The sequence below is a fragment of the Diplotaxodon limnothrissa genome, linkage group LG5 (genome assembly GCF_057381915.1).
Source record: "Diplotaxodon limnothrissa isolate DT_005_m linkage group LG5, D_limnothrissa_male_GT1.1, whole genome shotgun sequence".
Lineage (NCBI taxonomy): Eukaryota > Metazoa > Chordata > Actinopteri > Cichliformes > Cichlidae > Diplotaxodon > Diplotaxodon limnothrissa.
The window spans coordinates 26285190-26311333 of NC_140600.1; the positions used below are offsets into that span (position 1 = coordinate 26285190).

Genomic DNA, 26144 nt, shown 5'->3' on the forward strand with positions numbered 1-26144 from the left:
GTTTGATTTATGATCATTTGTTCAAGTGCAGTGAGGTATGTTGGCATAAAATTCTACTTAGACCTTCAAACCAGTGAGTAACTGAATGGAAGTAGCTGATGAGGTCTAGCACTGCTTCCAGTTCGCTGACTTTCCCTGGCTTGTTAGATTGTTTATGCCGCGCTACTACCTCTACTTTACTGAGTTACACTGATTTCTGTCTAGAGTCTAAATTATAAGGACACTTGCTGTGTAAACATGTAGCCATTGTTGTCCCTGCTTAGCTTGCAGAACAACTCCAAGAGTAATAGCTGCTGAGGATGTGAGCTGAGCACAGAGGGCTGTAGCTCAGAGTGGTTCAGGCCTTTTTTTAAATACTGTATTTTCTGAGCTAATTGTGCCTGTGGGATGTGCGATATCTTGTTTTGTCTTCTTTTTTTCTGTAATTAAAATGCATGTATGAGATTTTGGTGACTGGGTTAATGTCTGTAATTTTGCTTTATGAATTATAACTACTCTTGTATTGCTGATTCAAGAAAACTAAATATAGTCCCTGAGAAGTGCTGCGATGAAATTCCAACAATCGGTATCATTATCATTCTGCAAACACAAAGACATTTATTTTAATTTAGGGTGACCCAGCTTCATATTCTCACGGTAGCAAGTAGGAGAAAAAAGAAGATCACTCAGGCCTGTCATCCTTTGTCTTGCAGAGTCTCATGACTGATTTAAGCTGGAGCTCATATACCTGCGAGGGATAATAAATAATGTAGATGTATCATGAAATTATTGGAGTAGAAGCTGTTCTTTGCATTGCAAAATGTGTGGTAGTCTAAACCTTTTGTGCAGTACCCAAACATCCTCTCTGATTTCCGCTTATTTTCAGTAGGTTTAAAGCTGAAAGGTGAAAATGATACTCCCGCAGTAAGTAGGGTTTATAAAAGGACCTTTGTTTGAATTGAGGAAAAAAATAATTCATATGTTGGAGGGGGAGCGAGTGGGCTAATGTCTACACTTTGCTGAGAATATAAATAAAGCCATTTATTTTCACACAATACATTTCAGGAAAAATTCCACTTTAAAACCAGACTGCAAAGGACCAGTTTATCAGTCATCCATGAGAACACGAGCATCTTTAGTGCTATCCATTAGCCACTTTGCTGACGTCACCAATCTTGTATTAATTTGAGTGAGTTGGGACTCACAACAAGATGGACTTCTTATTGATCGCTTAATGCATGTATCTGTGAGGTGTAGTGGAGACGGAATAACTCGAGTCTGTGACGGGGAATAGAGAACTTGTTTTTCCAAACTCTTATTTTGCCTACAGCAACTTTATTTTGAAATGAACGTAGCTGGTTTTCAGCAGCGTTCTCTTCTCCCCGGGAATCAATTTTCTGCCTCTTTATGTGAGTGCCCGCCTCGTTTCTGTTCTTAAATTCCCCTCCCCATCCATCGCTCCTAATGCTGACCACATCTCCGTTCCGAGCAGCACTTTGCTTGTGGGTGCCGTGGGGTAGTAAGGAGGGGGAGACGTGGACTGGATTACGGCTTGATTTAAAATGGCTGCTCGCTGTGCTCAAGCTTAACACTCGTCTTGGGATGTGTGGTCATGTGCAATCTTGGGAGTTTGTGGCCTAATTAGCGGTTTCGGGGTACCCAAGGCTAAAAAAAACTCCACTGTTGCTCTCTCATCTTCCCTCAGTTTTAATTTCTGCCACTTTTTTTCTCTCCCTCCATCTCTGCATCTACTGACTGACACACTTGTAACTACACATGGACAGATTTTCTGCTCTGCTGAGCTTTAACTGAAAGGGCACTTGGAGAGAGCCTATCCTGTGCCAAGGCAAATGCCACATTTTGCAAATTTAAATAAAGTGGTCTGGATTCATACCAAAACTTAATGAGTTGCTTAAGCCATGCTCCACAACCCCACCAAGTTTCAGGAAATGTGGTGTGTTAGTTTTTATGAAGGCTTTCTGACACACGCTAAGACAGTAAAACGCTGAAAACCCACCTCTGCCTTAGCTCTCGACCTGGCAAAGGAAAAATCCGGACAAAGAATGACTGGATCCGTGTGAATAAGCTGGGAAAATAACGGTTCGGCTCTGTGGAGGCTTCTCCGTGCAGCGTGGAGCAGATGAAAACGTGTGTTTAGTTCAGGTCAAACTTTACCGGAGCAAATCGAAAAGATCATTTGGCTAAAGGTGATGTTTACCTGTGCCAAGAAGGTCTTAGAGATGGCCCACCGGTGTCTGTTTTGCTCTGTTACCTAAATATCTCGCAATAATGGCTGAGTTCGCTCGGAGTTTGCTGGATGTATCTCTTTAGGGAGTTCATGAACCAAAGAGGAAGGCGCTTATTAAAAGTGGAGACTTTGGGTGATTGTCTGGGGAAGGTCACAAACTTTGGCTATAACCAGCCATTCTACTGCATTCATTACCCCAGACACCGAAGTAGTAACAGCAGCCTCGGAAAATGTTTAGGAACTGTGGAGCGATTTAAGGCTTTTTCTTTTTTTTTTTTGGCCTTGCTTCTTTCTAAACTAGTACAAATAATTCTTGCCATTACTTAGAGTAACTGTCCTTTACTTTTCTCTTTCGTTTTGACCAGTGAATCTCCCGTGTTTTTGCACATTTATTATTTCTGTTAATACTGGTGGATTAACAGAAGAGGGCATAAGCCTGTAGGAGGTTGTTATACAAGGGTAAACAATGGATCTCAGTCCCAGGCAGCTTGGATACAAGTGATTCGCAGTGCTGATCTCTGCTGTGCGATTAAAGTCAAAATTCCTCACTGTCATTCATGCTTTTCTCTTTTTCTTCCACAATCTATATTGAAACTTTGACTAGTGTTAGAAACGAGTCTTGTTTTTTTCCCCGTACATTTTGCAACGACTCACACTGACTCTAACTGCCAGACATTTTCTGGTTTTCACACCGTAAAAATGGCACTGCATGACCAAAGGCTTAAAATAGGAGCTCTTACAAAATAATACAAGCTGGTGAAATATAATTCCAGATAACATGTCATCTGGAGTGGGGCACTGTGTGGGTGGAGATCTTTCACCTCCACCTGCAGACTGTGGCTAATGGTCTGCTTAGTCCTGACCTCATACTGTGGGGTCATCCCCGATGCACAGACAGGCAGGTAAGTGAGAGGTTTCTGCTTGTCTCACAACCTCTCTCCCCCTGAGAGGCGGCAGCCTCCTTATGCTTGTTCTGGTTTATTGCTGCACAGTGACCCACAGTCATCTCAGCCTCATACCATTTCATCCATGGACTTAGGACCCTGTGGCAGGCATCTACCAGCGCTCCCTCTGCAGTAAGAGTATGCAGGAATGATTATTTAGTGTTTGCTCTGAGGACCGTCACTAACATAAATGCATATAGCACAGATGGCGTGCCACATTAGCGTATCTATATACTTCAGCCTCAGTGCTTCATCTTCATCGCCATTTACTACTACTACTCCTGAAATGCTAATTATCCCTCAGTGTAATTTTGACTGTGATTTGAATACAATCACTCTCTCTTATATTAAAACGTCCATCACACGCAGCTGCAGGGCATTTATGAGTGCTGAGGTTAGCGTCTGCGTTTCCCAGAGTTGGCTGATATGGAACAGTTGCCCTTGGACAAAGCAGAGTAATGTAGCATCACTAATCAGTGTTTCACTTTGCAGCTCTACAGAGGAGATCTGCGTTCTGCTCAACAGAGTGCTCACCACCCTCTCCTGTTTACAATTAGCAGGAGGCTTCCTTACAGTGATGCAGTGTTGGATTGCTTTCAGTGTGCACTGATACACAGAGGGCAAAACCCAGAGAGAAAACACTTGGTCTTTGTGTGGAAAAAAACAACTTAAATGTGCAGGAAAAACAACCATAAAGTGAAGAGGAAAAGGCTTTTAATCATTCGGTTTGTTTATTTATTTTAGTTATGCGCTGCCCTACTCTCTCAAACCTACTCATTATCCAGGCAATCATAAGGCTTGTAATCCTTAGCTAAATGACGTAAATTAGCTGGAAGCGTGTTATAAGAAATCTACATAAAGTATGGTACTTCCAAATTCACAATTCGCACTAAATTTATAATAAAAAAGCTAAACTCATTTAAATTGCATAGCTAGATGTATAAATACCCTGGGGCTAGAAATGCTGTCAACCTTTCCAGCACAGTTCTTTACAATACGGCATTTAAGCAACTTTTTTTTTTTTTTTTGCGCCCAGATTATGTTGCTGGTCAGTTTTTAACACCTACGTTAAATTATACACATGAACCTTTGTAAAGCTTGTCATAATGTTAACAATATTTTTTCCCCCCATTTATCTCCTGTTTTGATGAGGTGAATGCACAAGAATAATGAGCATGTCTCTTCTTGGATATATGCTCTTTTAAAAAATGCTTTATTTTACATCGGCACACAGGAGGTTTAATTCTATGTGTATTTCACAATAAAGCATCTATCTGGACTTGATGTTACATGTTACACTCATAAGTTTTTTGGTACAATGACTTTTTTATTTGTTTTTTTTATACAACAAATATTTAAACCACAAAGCAAAAAATTGTAACTGAATTAACTTCAGTAGCCAATGTCAACAAAGCATGAGTTTCTGTCACGTCCTTGCATTTAACAATATATTGTCTTTATTACAACACAATATAGATGAATTCAAATTGCAATTTACAGTCAATAAATGACATAAAATGGACACTAATGCGTAAAATTGTAACAGCTTCCCACTAGCATGTTGTTACGAAGCACAGAGGTGAGCTAATTCTTGTGCACTGAGCTGCTTTGGAAATAAACGGGCAGACATTTCACCGATCTCCTCGCTAGTCGTGTTAGTTGTGTAACGCTCACTTTATTCAAGAGTAGGGAAATGTAACCCAGAGTGAGTTTAATCGGCCTCGAGTGTGTAAATATGGACTGATTATTTTGGGAATTTTTCATGCTGGGGTTAAAGGTTAAGTTAAGTGTGCGGTGTAAATGCTAAGTTTGCAATGATTCATTGTCTTGCATCATCTTTTACTCACACCACACGCTGTAGCACAGCACATCTGAAATGTGTTTGAAGGTACTGTTCTCAGTATCTCTGTGGCATGCCAACAAGCTTGAGTAATGCTTTTGTAATTAATTTAAAAAAAAAAAAAAAGAGTCTATAGTTGCTTATGTGCTGACCATCCACAGATTCTTTTCAGAGTGACCAAAGCATTTGTTGGCTTGCTGGCTTTTGGCCAAATTAAAGGGGAAACTGTTAGAGCTTTTGAATTGTAAGGGAAGCTCTTCCTCGCGGGACAGAATGTATTTCTGTCCCTCTCATTCTTTACACAAGGTCCTGGAGATTATTTTTACAGACTAGGGGATGTTGTACTTATGCAGTGGCCAACGCCCAAGAACAGGAAGCCACAGTTTCTATGAAAGCCCACGAGATGGAAGCAGATAGCGCCAAGGGAAAACAATATTTTGGCTGGAGCTCATTCTGGTGGCCAATTAGACCCCAATGCCTGTATGATTTAGCACTTCCTCTACCTGCTTTTATGTGTTTGGGGCTGCTGTGTGGAACACAATGACCTCTGATTAAAGATTGAGCTCAGGCTCTGAGACGGCTGTGGCGCCATTCTTATCAGATGCCTTCTTCTCAGAACTCAGCAAGACCACCTGAAATCAATGCATGTATAGTCTCACACTGACGCAGTGAGACAATGAGCATATTTAGATTTTGATTTGAATATTGTCAGTTTTGTAGAAAGCAATTCATGGCGATGGGAATGTTTCTCGGGCTCGTACCCTCGTTAACAAGCCTATTTTTTTTTTAAAAACCACATTATACTACAGAGAGAATATTTTTATACCTTTTTTTTAAATTTTCTTTTCAATGTCATGCACCAGGTGAGATTGGTGTAATTGTAATTTTGTTGTGCTGCCATAATGACAGAGGTCTTGGATCTTGAATCGACTTTTGGGCTTCATGTAGGCGTCTAATGGACAATCTCGTTTCAATGCTTCGTGTTTATGTGGGGTTTTAAAAGTTATTGCTTTCTATTATTAGTTCTAAAAGGCAGATGAAACTCTAAACTCTGATCTAAATTACCTGAAAATGTATAATATAGTTAATAATTTGAAGCCTAATATCGCTGAACGATTCCGTAGATAAACATTAGCGGCCCTTTGTCTTTCAAAGCACTTAGTGGGGCACATTGTTTTATGGGCAGAGACGAATGCATTGTTTGTCTTTTCCTCCACCCTCTACTGCAGACGTGGGCTGGAGGCGAAGCTGAGATCTTGAATGTTTGGGTGGAGTGAGGGGTATGAGGTCACGCTGCTAATTGCATAATGAGACGTGTCTGGGTTAAGATAATGCTTCAAAGAAACTGTTATGTAACCTAAAAGCAGCACGGACTTAAATTTAGATGAAAACGTGCAGTTTTCCTTTACGGCCGAGTTTACAGATCTCTTAATTTTATTACTTCTGGAAAAACAGTGTCATTTTCTCAGCCATTAAGCCAATCAAATAAAATCTCCCGCTACTGCTCCTCCTCCTAACCTGTCTGCTCCGCAAACAGGCGAAGTCTCCAGATTTTAGTCACACAACACATGTTTTACTGCAAACACAAAGTGGCTCGCTTCAAGGTAAATGAGATTCCAGTGTCTAGTAGTGGTTGGGCCCTCAGTGTTACCTGTCAATTAGTGTCAGTTCCTTTAACATGTCACAGGATGCTAATGGCTCTTTACAAGAAAGCGGAATAAAAAGTACTCATCTGGCTAGGTTGTGTATAGACTTTTCCTGGGTTTTAATTCTCTTTTTGTAATGATCGGATCAATGTGAAATCATGTACGACACGAGTATTTTGTTCTTTATCGCAGAAAGGGGGTGGTGGAAATTTTTTTGCCAGCTTAGTGACTTTCTTGAAAGGTCTATTGACTTACAAGACTCTCTCTCTTTTTTCCTGCCTACTCTTGTGAAGCTGTGGCTTTCTAGACTGTGACTAAAGGGACAGTAGCAGTAAATTCAGTAGACCAATTAAGGGCCAGTCAGTAACATTAATGTGCATTACTTCCAGTCACTGATCTTCAGTGTATGAGGAACCTTCTTATTTGGCTTGATTCTAAATGATTTAATTTGGCAAGTTACTTTTATAAGAGTGAGTTTATTCCAGTGTCAGCGCTGCCCTCAGAATCGCCGCTCTCCAACAGTAACTTTCCCATGGAAAAGGCAGATTGGCCGGACTTATGAACGGGCTTTCAAAGAGCCCATTCCTATCATAGTTCCATATTATGGGTTCATCACTTTCTAGCTTGTGATTATTACTTCCCTGGGGATAATGCGTTTGACCTGCACTTCTCTCTCTGGAACATTTGGTTTCAGTCCCGCTAATTGGACGCAGGGAAGCCCCCCGCAGGAGAAAAGCTTTTTCTTGACACAGGTTAACTTCATTGCGGTTTTTTTTTTTTTTTTCCCCTTTTCTTGTGATGACCATACTGCTTGATCCTTTTCGGATGAGCCAGCAAGCTTGTTCACATTTTAGAAAAGCTGACTGTTTTGAAGAAGGCAAAGCTTTTAAGAAGTCAAGCTAAACCCAAAGCACTCTGTGTCTAATTCAGTGGCAGAAAACTTGTTTGTGCTTGAGGACTGTACAAGAAATTAATTTGGCCTACAACCTCCATGGCAGATGGATAGCAGCAGAGGAAAGCCTTCGGTAGAGTCTGTTAGAGGCATAGTGGTGACTTTGGCTGTAGTTGTCGAGGATGATATATGAATGCTGATCTTCCAGACTTGGCAAGCAGCTACCATGTCGTACCAACCCAAGAAGCAGTCAGAGGAAAGCGTGTGATTGAAACTGAAAGGACAATCTCTTAATGAAACCTATGTCTTATCATGTCAGTCATCGCTAAATTCTAAAGCAACTGGCCTCCTGTTATTTTAAAAATGGGTCAGTATATGACCTGCAGCATAGATAAAAGGCAACTTCAAAATGAATCTTAAGCACTTGTATATGATGGCTAAGTTGGCCATGGACCATGACCTGCTGGATCTAATGTTTCATTGGATGTTTTTTTTTTTTTTCTTGCTAAAATTTCAAATGATGGCAAAACAATTACTGGCTACAGGATCATATGTAGCCCAAGTCCATTTGCTGTTCTGCTACAATAACCAGGAAATAGTTCTTTTTGTAATGCGATGCACAAATGTCTGCATCACATTACAAATCACATTACCACCACCCAATGAAAGGTTTATGCCACAGCTGTACTAGTAATGAGCAAAATCATTGTTTATGGTTTGGTACGGGTTAGACAATGAGTGTGTGAGCTTATCCATGAATTTTCCAATTTACTGTTTTCCAAAAAGCAGCAAAAAAGTAAACCACATTAGTTTTAATTGTCAAATGTTATGCTTGATTCATCTCTTACTTTCCAGAAAAGTCCAGTCTGGTGGCTTAAATTTTGTTATTAAAAATATGAATTGAGTTTAGTGAATTGTGTAATTTTAAGTTAAAAAAAAAAAAAAAAAAAAAAGTTTTTCACAAATTGAAAAAAATGTTTTCATGACCCAGCGGGCTGATATTTTGTTTAACACGGTATTTTTCAATTTCAAGTGCTAACTTTTGTAATGTGTCCAAGCATGTCTTGATGCATGCTCAATCATCAAAGTAAGGAAATTCCAAAAAGTTGATATTGTTCATTTTGTAGCGTTTTCAGTAGGAAATGCATTTTGTCAAACACCCAAGTTAACTCTTCAGTCTCAGCTGACTTGATTACAAATTTTTCTAGCTTTGGTCTTAAGGCAGGGTTGGTAGGCAGCTCAAAACGCCACGTTCAGAATGTGTCTCGTATGACGTTTCATCTTCCCTCACTCATGTTCCAATTAGTGAAGCAGTGCAGTCCATAACAGATTACAGGATGACCCCACCCTAAGCACTGACTAAGTGTGTCTGCTCTTGGAACGGTCTTCAATGTACGTATTTTACTTTCAAGGGTCAGTACTGCAGGCAGAAATGTGTGTGTGGGTGTGTCATGTGTTCCCAAGTTTAACCCATTGTGGGCAGTTTGTATGTGGAGGAAGTGGAAAAGCAGGCTCTGTTATCATAACCTGGAACACCACTGAGCCATTGGTTCAGGTATGTGGATGACACCACAGAGCAGACACGATTCCCACAAAGAGCAGGGCGATATGACCAAAAATATTTATCACAATATACATTTGAAAATTTGCGATAACGATATAACTGACGATATAATTGACACTAGACAAAATGCTTTACAACTCCACAACTTTGTTAGTGCTGTTTTTTATGTGCATTAAAGTTATATAAAAATGTAACAGTGCAAATACAAAAGGCATTTCCAGTGGAAATTGGCCGACATAAAAAAAGAGGTTATACACACACAATACGGTAATATTATGAAGCACAGTACGTATCACTTCGCGAGCCTCCTGCCTACGATAGCCGTAATGCTCCGACAATCCATCAAGCGGTGCGGGTTCGTAGCTTAGCAAAGTCGTACTAAAACATTTGACAGATTTTCGAGCGCCGTGTACCACATAAAATTGTTTCAAGGTCAGTAAACGTTTTTCAAAAAACACGGTAATAACGACGGTCTGCTAGCATGCTCTACCAAAAATAGTGCTTTGTTGTGTATCTGACGGACAAAAGCCAAACCAGTTCCACACCATTAAAGTTGCAGCATTTTTACAAACCAATTCTGGTTCATCCGTTTAGTTCAACGATCCGCTTTCGCCCTTCTCATTCTCCGTCGCCACCATGCTTTTTCCGTCATGTGCGTATGAAAACAAAGGCACTGCGCATGCACGTTTTACCCAGATTCTATCGCGATATTTCATTTTCTTGTCATTGCCCAACATTATACAGGTATTACTGTGAATGGTATGATATGGTCCAGCCCTATTCCCACAGACACAGCAGTCAGGGAACAGAGTAACATCATATCAAAAAATGCCCTGAATAAATGTGGTTATCCCAGTTGGACATTTGTCAAAGCTGGAAAGGCATCTAAAGAATGCTCCAGGCAATCCAGCAGAGAAGGACAACCGCTGCCTAAGCGAAAACCTTTAGTGTGATCCCTTATGTGTGGGAGTATCGGAACAACTGAGACGCTTTTTCTAAAAACACCACATCTCTGTGGCTTTCAAACCCCAAAACATGCTACACCAAAAATTGGTGCACTCCAAGGATCGGGTCTCCCGACACAAACCGAGTAATACAGTGTACGCGGTTAAGTGCCAGGAGGATTGCCGTGAATTATACATCGGGGAAACCAAACAACCTCTGGCTAAGAGGATGGTGGAGCACAGAAGAGCTACCTTATCAGTCCAGGACTCCGCAGTCTTATTACACCTAATGTCCAGTGGCCACTCTTTCAGTATTGAGGATGTAGATATCCTGGATAGGGAGGATCACTGGTTTGAGCAGGGAGTCAAGGAAGCCATTAACTGAGGAGGGGGCCTAAGGGTACATCTTTTACCATCTTACAATGCTGTGATTGCAACTATTTCCTAACATTCTGTGAATGGCACTCTGGGCCATTGATCAGTGGTCATGACAATTTGCATATTAATGATCATAAAATTGAATTCAGCTCATTGTTAGTCAGTGGTGCTAGTTTTTGGTCGTTATGTTAAAGTACTGTTTATAAGGTTGGAGAAACCTGCAGTCACCTGAAACTGAGTAAGTCATTTGAATGAGTGATGAAATATTTCTCTCACAGAGGGGAAAAAAATGTTTACTGTGTCTGTTAGTTGAATATTTTCAAATGCTTTCTAGGGGGTAGCAGCACAATTTAACTTTGTCTTATCTGCTAAAATGCATTTCTACAGTTAATTAGATCATTTTAAGACTGTAAGTTGTTACTTTTACAGTGTTATTGTTAAAATGTAAATCTATTTAACATGGAAACCAAGTATAGAGTTGAATGAATTATTTATGTGGGCACATACACAATTGAATTTGGTTTATTTCATAATAAAGCTTCTATTACAAGTAAATGTTACATTTCACATTACTTTTATACATTTTAAAACACTGCATATATTGAACTTACAGAAATCTAATAGCTGTGAACGTATCATGAGAAGGAACCAAACCTGGTATGATTTAATCTGTAATAAAAAATGTAATTGCTTGCTTGCTTAATTTACTTTTATTTGCTTTTTGATTACTTTTTCTTCCTTTTGACAAGCTTGAAAAAAAAAATCCTCCTCTGTAGCGTCTGAAGAATCTTAACATTTGAACATTTAAAATTCAGATTAAAATAACGCAGCCCTGTGATGTTCAATTACCAGTTGCAAATGTTGTTGTTGCACTAATCTGTTATAAAACGACTCAACTTTTATATTAGTTTTTTACATGGAGATCTTCAGAGTCTGCATGTACCAACATGTACAACTATCACCTGCATTAAATACGGTGCATGTAAATAGGGCTGTTCGATATAACGATATATATTGGATGACGATATAAAAACGTCTATCGTTTCATTTTACGCTATCGTTTGTTTCGTGGTGTCGTAAAATAAACTGTTTACGGCATCGTTTTGATGGTCACTGTATTAATTTCTTAAAGTTCTCTCTTTCTCTTATATTAAATATAACCACACTATGGACGGACAAGCGCCTGTTTATATGGGTTGTCGTTAGTAACAATGACGGTAAAACCATCGCGTGGCTCCGCTGTCCGCTTGTTTGTTTTCCACATAAACCTTTCACAATAAAACTCAAGATCCTATTGAGACTTTTCAAAATAAACTGAATCACGTGAAAGAGTATGCAGTTTATGGATGAGATGGAGAAAAAAAAAAAAGAGCCGTCAGGTGATAAAAAATAAACCTTAAACTTTGAAAGAAAATGGCGACCGTTACAACTTATGTCTAAAAATGTCTCGTTTCATGCATCGGTTAAAACACTCGAATCCAGGTAAAGGACGCCCAGCTGGAAAAACTTCACTCAAGTCGAGCTGCCCGAGATTCACAGAATTGACAGAAAATGTTACATTTTTGTGATTTATATCGTTGTCAGGACGATAAATGTCTTATATCGCGATATGAGATTTTTGTCATATCGCACAGCCCTACATATAAACGCAAAATAAAAATCTGGTGATCATTTGTGAAAATGTAAACTAAAGTTTAAAGATGCATGCTTTGTTGGTGATTCTTTTTTTCCCCTTCTTCCTGGAGGCCCAATTGTTGCCATATTGTATTAGCTTTCTGAGGCTTTAATTCTCCTAGTTGAGCCAGTGCCACTACAGTACTGTGAACAGAGACATTTTTGGTGTACTTGCTTTCCTCTACCTCTTTGTTCATCACAGAATTGACAAGGTCAAGCAAATGCACATTTAATTTGGTGAAGTGTAACTGAAGACTCACTCATGCTTCACCCTCTACGTACCCCCACAGTGACCCCCAGACGCCTTTTTTTTTTTTTCTTTTCATTCTCGCCAACTGCACTGATATACAAGTACTAGATCTCACTAAGAAGTGGATATTGGTTGAGAACGCTGAGAAAAATGTTTTAAAAGTGGGTAGGCCGACTGCAATTATTTTCTTGTTTTGCAATTCCTGGGTTGACTGTTCTTATTCACGTATTTCTTCACTTTTCTTTGAAGCATCCCGACGTCCACTGAGGGCATTATGGTTTGTACCTTCATGGTTCACTGATAATTGAGTCGTCTTATGCAGATTAGCCAGTAAAGGATTCTGAAAAGAAACTCCTTTTGAGAGTACAGGAAATAGAAATCTTAATTGTTGCAACTAATGATTCACTTTCATAAACACCTTTCCAGTTACCTGAAAGTTTCCATTATATGTCTGGGTAAGACATCTGTGGACGTATTGAAACTTCTAAGAGTACCAGTTTTTATTCATTACATTTCTCTTGTTGAACACCAGCAAAAAGGACTCTGTCTCCGCTTGAAATGTTGTTTCACTGTGGTGTAACATTGGTAGTTTTGGCAGCATGACCCCATTTAGACTGGAACAGTCAGTCACCAAAATTGGCTGCCCCAGTTTTGCCAGAATGAGTTTCCTCACTTTGATTGTAGTTGCATGCTGTCTGATACAGTTTCAAATGTATTCAGACTCATTTGCAATCAGAGCTTTATGGTAGATCTTCCCCTCTGTTCTTTCTTTCAAAGAAGCCTCTTGTGCAATGTGGGATTTATATACCAAATCCCACATTGCATAGAAAATAAAGGTGTTAGGCCGAGCCCCACTGTAGCAAATCCAAGAAATGACAATGAACTGCAGACCGTTCCTGGCAGCTTATAGTTGGTGCAGTGGGAGTTTGTATCTTAATTGCTAAACACTCACAATCAGCATCATTCAGTAAACTGAATTGTTTTTTTGTTTTTTTGTTTTGTTTTTTTTGCCCCCCACCCTTCCCTCAGTTGTTTCAGCTTTTGCTCTGAACTCGCTCTCTCTTTCCTTCATCACATCACATCACATCCCAGCCATTAGGTCACAGAGCTGCCAGGAAGCATGTAAGGAGATCTGCCTGACACAGGGAAAGTGGAACAAAGGGATAAAGTCTGTCGGTTTGTTTTATGCAAAGGAGCTCCGGCTTAGCAGTTTACTGAAGATAGGACTGTAAAATGCACGTAGTGTGACAGACTAGTGCTTTTTACTTGCCGTGCCTAAAAGTTCATTTTTAATATAGAAACCCTTAAACGCTCTACATCCTCAGCGAGGGCCCCATCCAGGCTTCAAAAGCTATGTATAATTAGATTAACCTCACTGTGAATCAGTATCTTAATTTGAAGGTTAAAAAAAACAAACATGTATATATACATGAGCTGTGCTGATGACACCATTCTGTAAATGGCAATATTGAGCAAGTCCATTGGCTGGTCCATAACCTTTTAGTTATTTGGTAATGATATACTTTGTTTTAGCTTCAGTTAGTTTAATATGTTGCCAAAATAATCTAGTTTAACGTGTACACCATGTGCACGATTTTACTGTGTTGGGTCTAATCTCACACAGTACGATATTGCATTAAACAACGTTAATGTTACCACGCCATTATTTTGTGAGGACACAAGAAAAAAAAGAAATCATCCTTGGCAGCCGTTGTCTGATTAGCGACTCAGTCTGTTCCTTTGGCTTGTCTGAACATCATACAAGCCGTGAGCTCATCGCTTGTCTAACCTGGACATTTGATACTCCTGAGTGCTGCAGCATGTGCGGCTCCACCCTCTGGAGTGTTATCAGCATATTGAAACTGACAGCAGGAGCGTTGTTCGAAATGTTATCCGATGCGCCTGCATTCACTGAACAGATTAGGCAGCACACACATAGGATGATCTTCTTTTGCGCTTCTCCATCTATACAACCGCTGTGACCCTCCTTACTGCTGACACTGTGCCTTCTATCTTCTGGCCATGTTTTGTTGTCAGTGGTACTCATGCATATGGACTGATCGGCGTAGATTTTTGCAAGTGCTAGTGTGCCAATTCTGGGAGGTCTGCCAGCCGGCATACAGCATGCGTGCTTTCACTGCAGGGGACAAAACGGAAATGACAAGGCAATCGCCATTCTGTCAGCATTGCCATGGTAGCACAGGCACGGCTGTTTATCCCAAGGTTAATGGGATGACGCCTGGAACTGAAAGTGCCAGATTGAGAGAAACATGTGCCTGTTTTACTTAAAAACAAGTAGATAGCAGAGAGCAGAGTCACATCACACAGAGCTAAGCCCGGAACAGCTCGGATTAACAAAAATGAGCGAAGAATGTTATAGGCCTCACCCATCTTAATTCTAGCGAAGATTGTAAGTAGCCCGATGAAGGCTTGATTACATAAAATCCATATTTAGAGGTGATGTTTTAGCAGTAAGCCTGCATTTTAACCCATCAGAAAAAAATGTCGGCATATAGACATTTTAGCATTAAACCTGCAGGAATAAAAATAGTTTTACCTTGGTGAGGCTTTTTCAGCATGTTTCGAGCTGATTGCTGTTCGGCTATTTATTCTTTCTTGTCAGAGGTTTTGTTTGCTGCTGTGTGCATTGAATTTTCTGAACCAAGATTACACCTTATAATAACCTATAATCATTAGTTAATTGTTAAGCAGTTATTGCATACAATATGCCCCCTAAGAATGCAGTGTGTTGCAAGTCCCTCAAAGACACCAAACTGCATAAATGAGCCACTTGTCACTCATCACCATCCCTTTTCTTGCAAAGAATTAGAAATAGCTGACTAAATAAAACATTTTTTTTGATGATTTAGCTGCTACTTTCTTTCTTTCTTTCTTTCTTTCTTTTTTTTAACCATATGATCACATTTGTGAGCTTTTGTTTTGATACCACTGGGTATTTATTAATTTAGTATCAGCGCAGCATCTGAGCAGCGTCTAGCTTATTCTGTAGAACTGAAGAACTTGATATTTCTAACTTGCAACTGGTCTCGAAAAGTCACACAACCATGCTTCTAATCACGCCTGCAGTTACCAGCTGAACTGCCATTTAGTTTCATTCTTTCCCCCTTCTTGAATCCCACGGCGAACTGTAAATGTGAGCGGTGATTCATAGCTGTTGAACCATGCTGTGATTTTCCGTTTAAGCTGGAGATATTCCTGAGATAGGAGCTTTTACATAAGCGCAAGTCATTTATTTTTGTTTGTCAAATATATGCTCATAAAATCCAGCATACTCATTGAACTACCTGACGGCACAAAAGATTTTCAGTAGAATAAATGTGACATGTAGCATATTGCAGGAGCTCTTCTCACAGAGCCACGTACTCAGTGTAGTTGAAAATACCTATAGTGTGTAATGTTTCAGATAAATCATTTCACCGCATTTTGGAACCAGTACCTTTTTTTAAATTTCTTCACCTCAGCCTTATAGAGAGGCAAGGCTGCAATGAGAAAGGCTTAACCGCTAGGATTATAGTCATTCTGATGGATGGTGATGAGACAGATTAATCGACTGCTGTGTAACCCGCACTTATCTGATTTTAGCACTGCTCCTCCCTTTCTCTTCTTGAAAGGCTGAATTATTTCTCTTGCAGTAAATGGGATGTAATGTTTGTTTCACTGGAAAATTAGCAAAAGATTACACAGTTTTACACTTCAAATGAAAGAAACCTGTGAAACAACAGTCAATCCAATGTGCTAGTTTAATAACATTTACACCTGAACTTTATGACTGAATATCATATTGCTTACCAACAATAATTCAAAGTTGTTTTTATATTCCGTGACTTACTCATTTTGAAATATGTTATCAAGGTCTGTGAAGCCTTGTGGATCTCAGTAACATCTGAAATTTGTTGTCGTTTGAAACGATTCACTAAAGGGGGAGAACGGGAAAGCAAGAGAATGAGGATTGAAATTGCCCACTGCAGAACCAGAGCAGTTTTTAGGGTGATGGATTTTTTATTTAATTTTTTTTTATCTGTAGCTTTGCTAGCCCCCATAGCTCGCTTTTATCAGTTAGGGAAATGGTAAGCATTCAGAGCAGTTGGAGACATTTCAGACCGCTGTGCCAAAGAAAACATACATTTTCTGCAAACACAAATGAGACTGAAGCAAGTCGTAGCAAACTGTACGACTACCTCAAATGTGTACTTGTGTAATTGTGTGTGTAATGTGTAATTTTATCAGCAACATTGGTAACCAAACAAATTTTCAATCTGAAAACCATTTATAATTACACCTCTGCAGACAACCACAGTTGATTTTAAAATCAAACAGCCAAGATGTGATTGAACTGTAGATTTTCAGCTTTAACTTAAGAGGTTTAAACAAAATATTGCTGTAACTATTTAGAAATTGCATGGTACAATTTTCATACATTTCCATTTCCGGCAGCTTAAATGGACAAAATTACACCGTTTAAATGTAGGAATTGTTTTTAATACTTGGATGAAAATTCTTAGCTTTCAGTGACTGTCAGTGAACCTCCTTGAGATGCTCTGTTAGGCTTTCACTGCAGTCACCTTCAGTTGATGGTTGTTTGAACATCTCTCTGCCTTCAACTTGTCTTCACTAACTGAAAAGCGAGCTCTGTTGGGTTGACATCACGTGACTGACTTGGCTGCTGAAGAATATCATGACTTTTTTTATGCACCGAGAAGCTCTTGGGTTGGTTTTGCAGTGTCCTTTGGGTCTTATCCATTTACCCCATGAAGCTCTGTCCAATCAGTTTTTGTAGCTTTTGGATGAATCTGAGCAGAGAGCATAGCCCTGTACACTTCAGAATTCATCCTTCTACTTCTGTTAACAGACTGGTTTTGTTGGCAGTCATGCATGCCAGTGCCATAACATTGCCTCCAATATGATTGACAGATTGATGTGTTATGCTTTCAATCATGAGCTGTTCTTTTGCTTCTTTTCTCTTCCTATCATTCTGACAGAAGCTACAAGTTGTCTAAGTCTAATCTGTCCTTCCTGTTCTTGAGTGTAACCAGTGGTTTGCACCTTCTTGGAAGTGATTGTTAGAATTTTGAACGAGATTACCTACTTGAAAGGATGTCTTGATTTAGATTGAGTTAGATGGATTTTCTTTAACCAGTGAAATAATTTCTTGATTCTAAGCATTAGGGTTTTTTTTGGTTTTTTTGGTTTTTTTTTTTGGTTTTTTTTTAAATGAAGCAATATGAGAATCCAACTGCTTAGTGATCCCGAGGATGTTTTTGCTGTGGTTGCTGTATAAAATCACTTTGAATTGCTAGATATTTGGTGGTTTGCCTTAGTAACAAGCAGCTTTTTACGTTATAGGAAGCAGTTGTTTCATTGTTGTTGGGGAATTTAATAGATTACAGAACTTTCATTTAAAAATTAGCTTTTTAAAAAGATTGGTCTCGATACACTTTCCATTTAGATAGCAAGGTAGTAACTACCTTAAAATACAAGTTAAACATGATAAGGGAAAAATGTACATTTTTATATAAAGGCTTAACAAACTTCTGTGCACGTAACATTGTATTGCATCATGGTCGACATTTGCTCCCATTTTATGCAAATCCTTTCGGGATTTATGTTTGGCAAGCAGCTTTCACTTGCTTCATAGTATTACTGGTTTTTCATAATGGAGTCCTCTTTCATTTTATGAAATATTAGGCTTGATATTGGTACAAATATATTGGTGAGTCTACAATCATGACTGATAAATATAATCCCGCTCTATAGATGTACTCATTAGTTAGAAATGTAGCTCCAATCCATTTAAATATTTCACTATTATTCAGACCTTATTATTCTATACTCTTGTAGGTGGTCTTGTGAATTTGGTGGACAAATCAAAGATATTTCCTTGATTTTAGTGCACTTTTAAGAACCTGGCCCTTTTTATTTGAGCGATTAATAAAGCAACTTCTCTTTCTGGATCTGCACACACTCCAAGTGCATATTTGTCCTCTGGTCGATATGTTAAAACACTGATTATTTCCAAATAATCTTAAATGTCACACTATCATTTTAAGAGACTTGAGCGCAGCCAATGAGGCTGTGCTCAAGGTATTTCAATGCAGCAAGCCCTAAAGCCACCCTTGATTCGGCGTCTTCTCATGAAGGGGAGCTCTTATATCTTTTTCATAAGACTGTAGCAAAGTTGCCCTATGTCTGTGGGGAATGGGATCATGAATATTGTGTTAACCCAGAAAAGTTAAAATCCATGCATGCTTCCTTGTTCCCTTGATCCCCTCAGCTTTTGTTGTTGCATTGGCCAATTGTACCCGAGAAGAGATCAAGGGGACCCCTGTCGGTTGTGGATTATTCCTTTGTAGCGCTGCCACTGTAGGGGATAGAGGATTAGAAAAGTGCAGACAGTGGATGATGATGTTACAGGAAGTTCGTTTTCAGCACACACAGCAGATTAATGGTTAATCTGAAGTATTTTCTGTTGAATATGTTTAAATATTTGTTGTAGGTCCCCCCCCCCCCCCCCCCCCCCCTATTTTCTTCTATATTTTGCTTTGTTTTAAGGATGGAAGGAGAGATGGGTGCCCATCAATTCTGTGCCCACTGTAGGCTCAATTTCAATTAGTGCAGCACGATGGGATTATGCTTCCTATGGATATGTATATCATATACATAGACAATTAAGGCTGGAATTGCCTTTACCCAGATGATGAATTTTCATAATGTTTACATGTTTTCCCTGCAGTGGGAGGGTGGGGTGCGAACAGATTTAGAAGGCACTGCAGCTCAGTGAATATAGCACAGAACTCTTATTGCTGCTGTTCCAGTAATATTGTCAGGGTTTCTATGTGTGTGTCAGAGCCAGTATGCTTAGACAGATGTGATTTCTAGGGGCTAGTGTGCATTGTGCATAATCATCATACATCTTGTGTCTTTTATTTCTGCAGGAAGCCATGGACCTCGAGGCTGGGCAGCCTTATACCCAGAATGTGCCGGAAACAACCAATCACCTGTGGACATTGCAGATGAACAAGCTCAGATTTCTCAGGAGTACCTGAAGCTGGAGCTTGACAAGTTCAACACAGAGTCCTCCAACCAGACCACGATGAAGAACACTGGAAAGACAGGTTTGCAGTAGAGAATTTGTTTATCCCTCATTCGAAAAGCAGTGCAGCAGCAATACCAATCATCTTTAATTTCCACGACTGCTATTTTGAGACATGACATGTGATGGTTACACAGTCAGGGAAAAAACGATTTGAACCCCAGCTGATTTTGTAAGTTTGCCCACTAACAAAGAAATGATCAGTCTATGATTTCAGATGTGGGTTTATTTAAACAATAACCATAAAATCCAGAAAAATGCATTTCAGAAAGGTTATAAATTAATTTGCATTTGCATGAATGAAATAAGTATTTGCAAAACATGCTTTAGTACTTGGTGGAAAAACAATTGTTGGTAATCATAGAGGTCGACCAGTCTTATAGTTGGTCACAAGTCTTGCACACATCTCAGGGGGGATTTTGTCCCACTCCTCTTTGCAGATCCTCTCCAGGTCATTAATGTTTTGTGGCGTGTTTGACAACTCGAACCGTCAGCCCCCTCCACAGATTTTTGATGGGGCAATCGTGGCTCAAGAGTTGGCAGTTTGTCTTGTAATCGGAAGGTTGCCGGTTCGAGCCCCAGCTCCGACAGTCTTGGTTGTTGTGGCAAGACACTTCACCCATTGCCTACTGGTGGTGGTCAGAGGGCCCGGTGGCGCCAGTGTCCGGCAGCCTCGCCTCTGTCATTGCGCCCCAGGGTGGCGGTGGCTACAATGTAGCTTGCCATCACCAGTGTGTGAATGTGTCTGTGAATGGGTGGATGACTGAATGTAGTGTAAAGCGCTTTGTGGTCCATGGGGACTAAGTAAAGCGCTGTACAAATACAGGCCATTTACCTTTTACCATATTAAGGTCTGGGGACTGACTTGGCCACTACAAGACCTTAATATGCTTCTTCTTGAGCCAATCTTTTGTTGCCTTGGCCATGTGTCACTGTCATGGTGGAATACTGACCCACGACCCATTTACAATGCCTTGGCTGAGGGAAGGAGGTTCTCACTCAAGAGCTGACATGGCCCCATCCATTCTCTCTTTGATGTGGTGCAGTTGTCCTGTCCCCTTGGCAGAAAAACCCCCCCAAAGCACAATGTTTCCACCTCCGTGTTCGACGGTGGGTACTGTGTTCTTGGAGTCATATGCAGCTTTCTTCCTCCTCCAAACACAGCAAGTTGAGTTGAGGCCAAAATAGCTCGATTTTGGTCTCATCTGACCACAACAATTTCACCCAGTCCTCCTCTGAATCATCAAGATGTTCAGTGGAAAACTTCAAACAGGCTTGTACACGTGCTTTGTTGAGCAGGGGGACTGTGCGGGCACTGCACGATTTCAGTCCTTCTCGGTGTAGTGTGTTGGTGACTATGGTCCCAGCAGCCTTGAGATCATTGACAAGCTCCTCCCAAGTAGTTCTGGCCTGGTTCCTCACCGTTCTCATTATCATTGAAACGTGTGAGATCTTGCATGGAGCTCCAGACTGAGGGAGATCGGCAATTATTTTATGGTTCTTCCATCTGCGAATAATCACGCCATCTGTTTTCACCTTCTCACCCAGCTGCTTTGTGATGGTCTTGTAGCCCATTCCAGCCTTGCGTTGGTTCACAATCTTGTCCCTGACATGCTTGGAATGCTCTCTGGCCTTGGCCATGGTGCAGAGTTTGGAATCTAGATAGAATGATTGCTTCTATGGACTGCTGTCTTTTATACAGGTAACGAGTTGCGAAGGTTCCCAATGTCAGCTCGTTACCTGTACAAAATACACCTGGGAGCCATAAATCTTGCTGATTGATCAAATACTTATTTTGTTCAACTTTTTGAAATGCATTTTTCTGGATTTTTTTTTTTTGGGGGGGGGGGGGGGGTGGTATTGTTCCTGTCGCTCACTGTTCAAATAAACCTTCCAGTGAAATTCTAGACTGACCTACAAAATCAGCTGGAGTTGAAATAATTGAATCCCTAACTATATACAGTGGCTTGCAGATTTTGGTACCCTTGGTTAAAATTTCTCTTCCCGTGAATACACAAAGTGAGTAATAGATGACCTGATTTTCAAACCAGATACATTTCTTTGATAATTTGAGCAGGATTATTTACCGTAATTGTCGGGCTATAAGCCGCTACTTTTTGCACAAGCTTTGGACCCTGCGGCTTTTAGTCAGGTGCGGCTTTTCTATGGATTGTCCATGATTTTTGTCATATCGTAAGACGATTTGTTTTGTTTGTTCCGCTGTTGTACGGCACTACGTTGCCTGGCGGAAGGGCATGTGATCAGACACACAGTATCGGGGTTCAAGAGTAGTATGTTGGTCACATGTCCATCCGCCAGGCAACATAGTGCCGTACAAGTAGCGCGAAAAACAAACTTCAAAGTAGCGCTACACGTTCAGCGGGAGGCGTGGATGACAAGCGGCGATAAACTTGCGAAAAGCAAGTTGTGCTCAACTCCACCGGTGGAATCTGACAGCGTGGAAAAGTGTGAAAACATCCACGATCACCAACGGATTTCGAAGGGCTGGACTGCTGCATGATGGAGAGGAGGACACCGCCACGGCCCTTCAGAGGATGTTCGACTCTGACACTGACAACGAGGATTTGTTTGGTTTTGAAAGTGACAACGAAGGAAAGAAGCGGAGAGTGGATGAAGTAGCCATCCTGAGCCTGTTCGTATCCGACACTGGAGAAGAGGACTTTGGTGGTTTTAGTGCGGAGGAAGATGGTGGTGAATGACTGACTTTTCTTCTTGTTAAAGCCGTGTCACTGCACCTGAGCCTAAAAGGTAGTCCGAATCTATTTTTCTGCTGTGCTGTAGGTTATTGTTATGTACTACATTTGTTACTCATTTATGAAGCACAGTACATGTTTCGTACTTGTAATTACCGCTACTTGTACATATACCTAAAAAGTTATGCAAATATGTACCCATAACTTGTTTTTCAAAATATTAATAAAAGTGATGTCTCCAAACAGCCATCTCTTTCCTGACAATTCCCTTTGTGCATATTCTCTTACATATGATAAGTCAACATTGAAACACCTGCGGCTTTTGGTCAGGTGCAGCTAATGTATGTACAAAACAGGATTTTCCCCTGATTTTAGCTTGTGCGGCTAATATTCAGGTGCGCTTTGTAGTCCGGGAAATACGGTAATCATTTCCATCATCTATTGTTCAAAATAGAGGAGAAACATGAACCTGAAGCATGAGACTGAGCATGGTCAGCTCTTAGTAACACCCCTTCTGGCAAATATCGTAGTTTGTAAACACATTTTTCAGCCAGCTTAGAGTCTTTCATTTTAGGTGTGCTTTTTCAACCCTTTTCTTTACAAAAGTTCTGTGAGAGTCTTTGACCGTCTTTTCTTTTGTGATCCACAGTTGGGGTGGCTGTCAGGGCCTGTGCTTCTTGAGATACTCCACTGCGGATTTTAAAGTGTGTTTAGGATCATTATCCTGTTGTAGAAGCCATCCTCTTTCCTACTACAGCATCTATACAGATGGTCTCATGTTTGCTTGCAGAATTTGCTGGTATTTCATTGAATCCATTCTTTTCTCTACCACCGAAATGTTTCCCGTGCCACTGGCTGAAACACAAGCCAAAAGTATGATCGATCTATCCCCTTGCTTAGCAGTTGCTACTGTAGTGCATTTTTTTTATGAAATCCTGCACAAAACAGCTTTGCTTATTGCAGCCTCAAAATGATTTTTTTTTTTTTTTTGCTTTTCCAGTCCACAGAACTCGTCTCTAAAATGCTTGTTTAGCTGTTTATTTGCAGATTTCCAAAGCTGACTTTTCTGATAATGATGCATGAAAGTTTATTTTTCCCACCTGACATTTCCATAAAGCTCACATTCTTATAGCAGTTCTTTCTGGGGGGGGGGAGTTTTCTGAACTTATATTGACCCTACGGTTCCTGTTCACTGTTATATCATGAACTGAGGAAGTGGCTACATGAAAACCCTTTGTTTCTTTCCTTCTCCTGCTTTGTGGAGGATTTTAGCTTTTAGCATACTAAAACGCTGCTTGGAGGAGCCAATTGCTTCTGATTGTTGGGACAAGGTTTGAAGAGTCGCTGTATAGTTAAAGCTTTGATATTTAAATCACCTGGCCTTTCCTAAGGATGATTGTGAAAAAGCCAAATCCCTAAAAAGCTAATTTATCTCCGAGACCTTGATAAAAGATATCGGAGAGCTCAAATCTCTCAGGGTGTAGAGACGGTTATGTGGGGCTCTATTTTTTCTCTCTCCTGTGCTTAAAAAAATGCAAATTATCTTTTACTTTACAGTATGTGGAAATCATTCATCTTCTACTCACTTAGCTCTTTGCAGTAATGGGAATTACTGACCAGGGAAACCCAGAGTTTTCCATACTACGGTTATATTATACAACATGACTTAAGATTGCTTTAATGTGTTTTATCTGTAGTTGTTTATGACCATTGGGAGTAATGCTACTCTCATACAGCAGGAAAATCCTCATTTGGAAATATGGGACTCTGATTTGCAGGATCATTGTAATCATGTAGCTTCACTTTGCATGTAATCACTAGATTAGTCAAAATGTGGTCATTATGTCTGGAAACTGCTTTAAAATATAATTTCACTGATGTGATGCAAGACTGAAGTTATCCAATATGATATCAAAATGTAAATCTTTAAGTGATTAAAAAAAATTGCATATGAACATGTTAAACACAGGAATTTAAGTATGTGGATTTCAGAGATTTTATACTTGAAATGTCAAATTTCAAACCACAGCAGCACAAACACTGAAATTACGCGCAGTAGTATCTGCCAAGATTTCTGTACATCTATCAGTGGATCCAGAGATTTCTTTGTTATTGGCTCTACTGTCCTCCTCCTCTGCTCTGCTCATTCTCTTTGTGTTCAGTGCCTTGTTTACAGATGCATTTTGAAGTTTACTTGTTGACTGCTACTTCAAACCGTGAACTTAATTTTTTTTTTTATCCCCCCACTGAGCAAATCCGTGGACCACTGGTGTGAAAACCTTGACCCTAATTGATATCTGCGCTTTTGGCACGGTTTCTCTCTGCGAGTAATGTCATCCTTTGCATTTGATCATAATGAGAGTTTTTAGCCTCCATGACAACCAAGGCCACTGACACAGCCGAGCAGTGCTGCGGGGTGCTTATTTACAAAAATGGAACTAACACGGCTGGGTGCAATTTTTGGACGTTTACAGTACAAAGGGTATTTTGCATTGTTAAAGCACTGTCCAAATCAGGAACATGAAACTATACTGCCACAGAATATTACAGTGCAAAAGCTAGTTAGATGAGGTCTACTTAATTTTTTTTTTAGCAAATTCATGTCATTGTCTCATGAAATGTGATTTAATCAGTTTCACTTGAATGGAGGTTTTTGGATTTTTAGTGAGAGGACAGGTTGACTTGACTGATGAATTACTGAAAATATTACATTTCCAAGATGAAATATAGATATAGTACTATGCCAGTATCTAAAGCCACTCATTTCTTTATATTTTGTTTTCAAGGCACCACACTCTTGTATTATTTATTTATTTTTTTAAATAGTCTCATCAATAGACTTTCTGAAGGTCTTTGAAAAGATAGTCAAGTTCCAAAGAAAAAGTTTCACTCATTTTCAGTAGAGTCCTTGTTCCTGACCATATTAAGAGGACTGTGGTTTTTTTCTTGTTTTTTTTTTTTGTTTGTTAAGCCACTTAACAGTGACCCATGAAGCACTCAAACATAAAACCCCCCACCTGACTCAATGGATGAACAAGTGTTGTGTTTACACATAACAGAAAACTTAGCAAAGAACCAATTTTAAATTATATCTTCTCTTCGTTACTGTTTTTTGTCTCATAAATTGTATTTACATTTACCACATTTTTGAATAATTGCTGCACCAATTTCCTATTAATCCAAATTTAAAGAAATGAAGAGCAGCTCAAGACTTTTGAATAGCACTGTACATGATTTTTCTTTTGAAATGTGTGAAAATCAGATTTGTATGGATGGAGGTATAGATTTCTTTCAACCCTAAAATATATATATATAGAGAGAGAGATAAATAAATAAAAGAGAAGCTCAGAACATGTTTGAAATCAGTGTGTAAACTTTTATTAGCTTCTCAGAGGCCTTGAAATCATCACTTGAAATATTTTCACAGGGTGAGGTTGTTAATACTTTATTGATCCAACTATTCAACAAAGCTGTGCATGAAGATTACTTTTTGGCCTTCACATTCATCATCTTTTGTTTTCCACATCATTACTTGTTGCATCCTTGATTTGATGTTTACTTGGTCGAGCTCAGTCAACAGAATAGCAGGAATACAATCTTTTGTTCTTTTGATGGTTCTCAATTCAGCCTATGCCTGAGATGACAAAGTTTATCAAGTGCATTGATTGTAATGGTGCTGTGGGTCTTGGTTTCTTGTTATTGCCACTAACTCATCTTAATAAGTAGAGCGGTCCTTTATTCCTGACCTGTGTCAAATGTTAGTATTTTGTATCCCTTCTCCGCTTGGCTGCAATATAACATTTCTTTTTGCCTGTTAGATTATCACAGTTTTTATTCGAGGCTCTTCAGTTTTCAAGGTCTGCTTCAAAAGACTAAAGCAGGGGGTAGCATTATTGTCAAATCATTAGTCTCAGTGGTATGACCTTCAGTCAAAAGTGCATTACCATATGGCCATGTTGT

At 39.7% G+C, this 26144-nt stretch overlaps 1 protein-coding gene across 1 annotated transcript in view; it reads left to right on the top strand.

Annotated features, from left to right (window-relative positions):
- The window catches only part of ca16b (carbonic anhydrase XVI b), a 113779-nt gene that overhangs the window by 38776 nt on the left and 48859 nt on the right, over positions 1-26144 (top strand). Inside the window, exon 3 of the mRNA XM_085353350.1 lies at positions 19313-19492. Within this exon, the coding sequence (XP_085209476.1) occupies positions 19313-19492 (180 nt within the window). The remainder of the gene's footprint in view (positions 1-19312; positions 19493-26144) is intronic.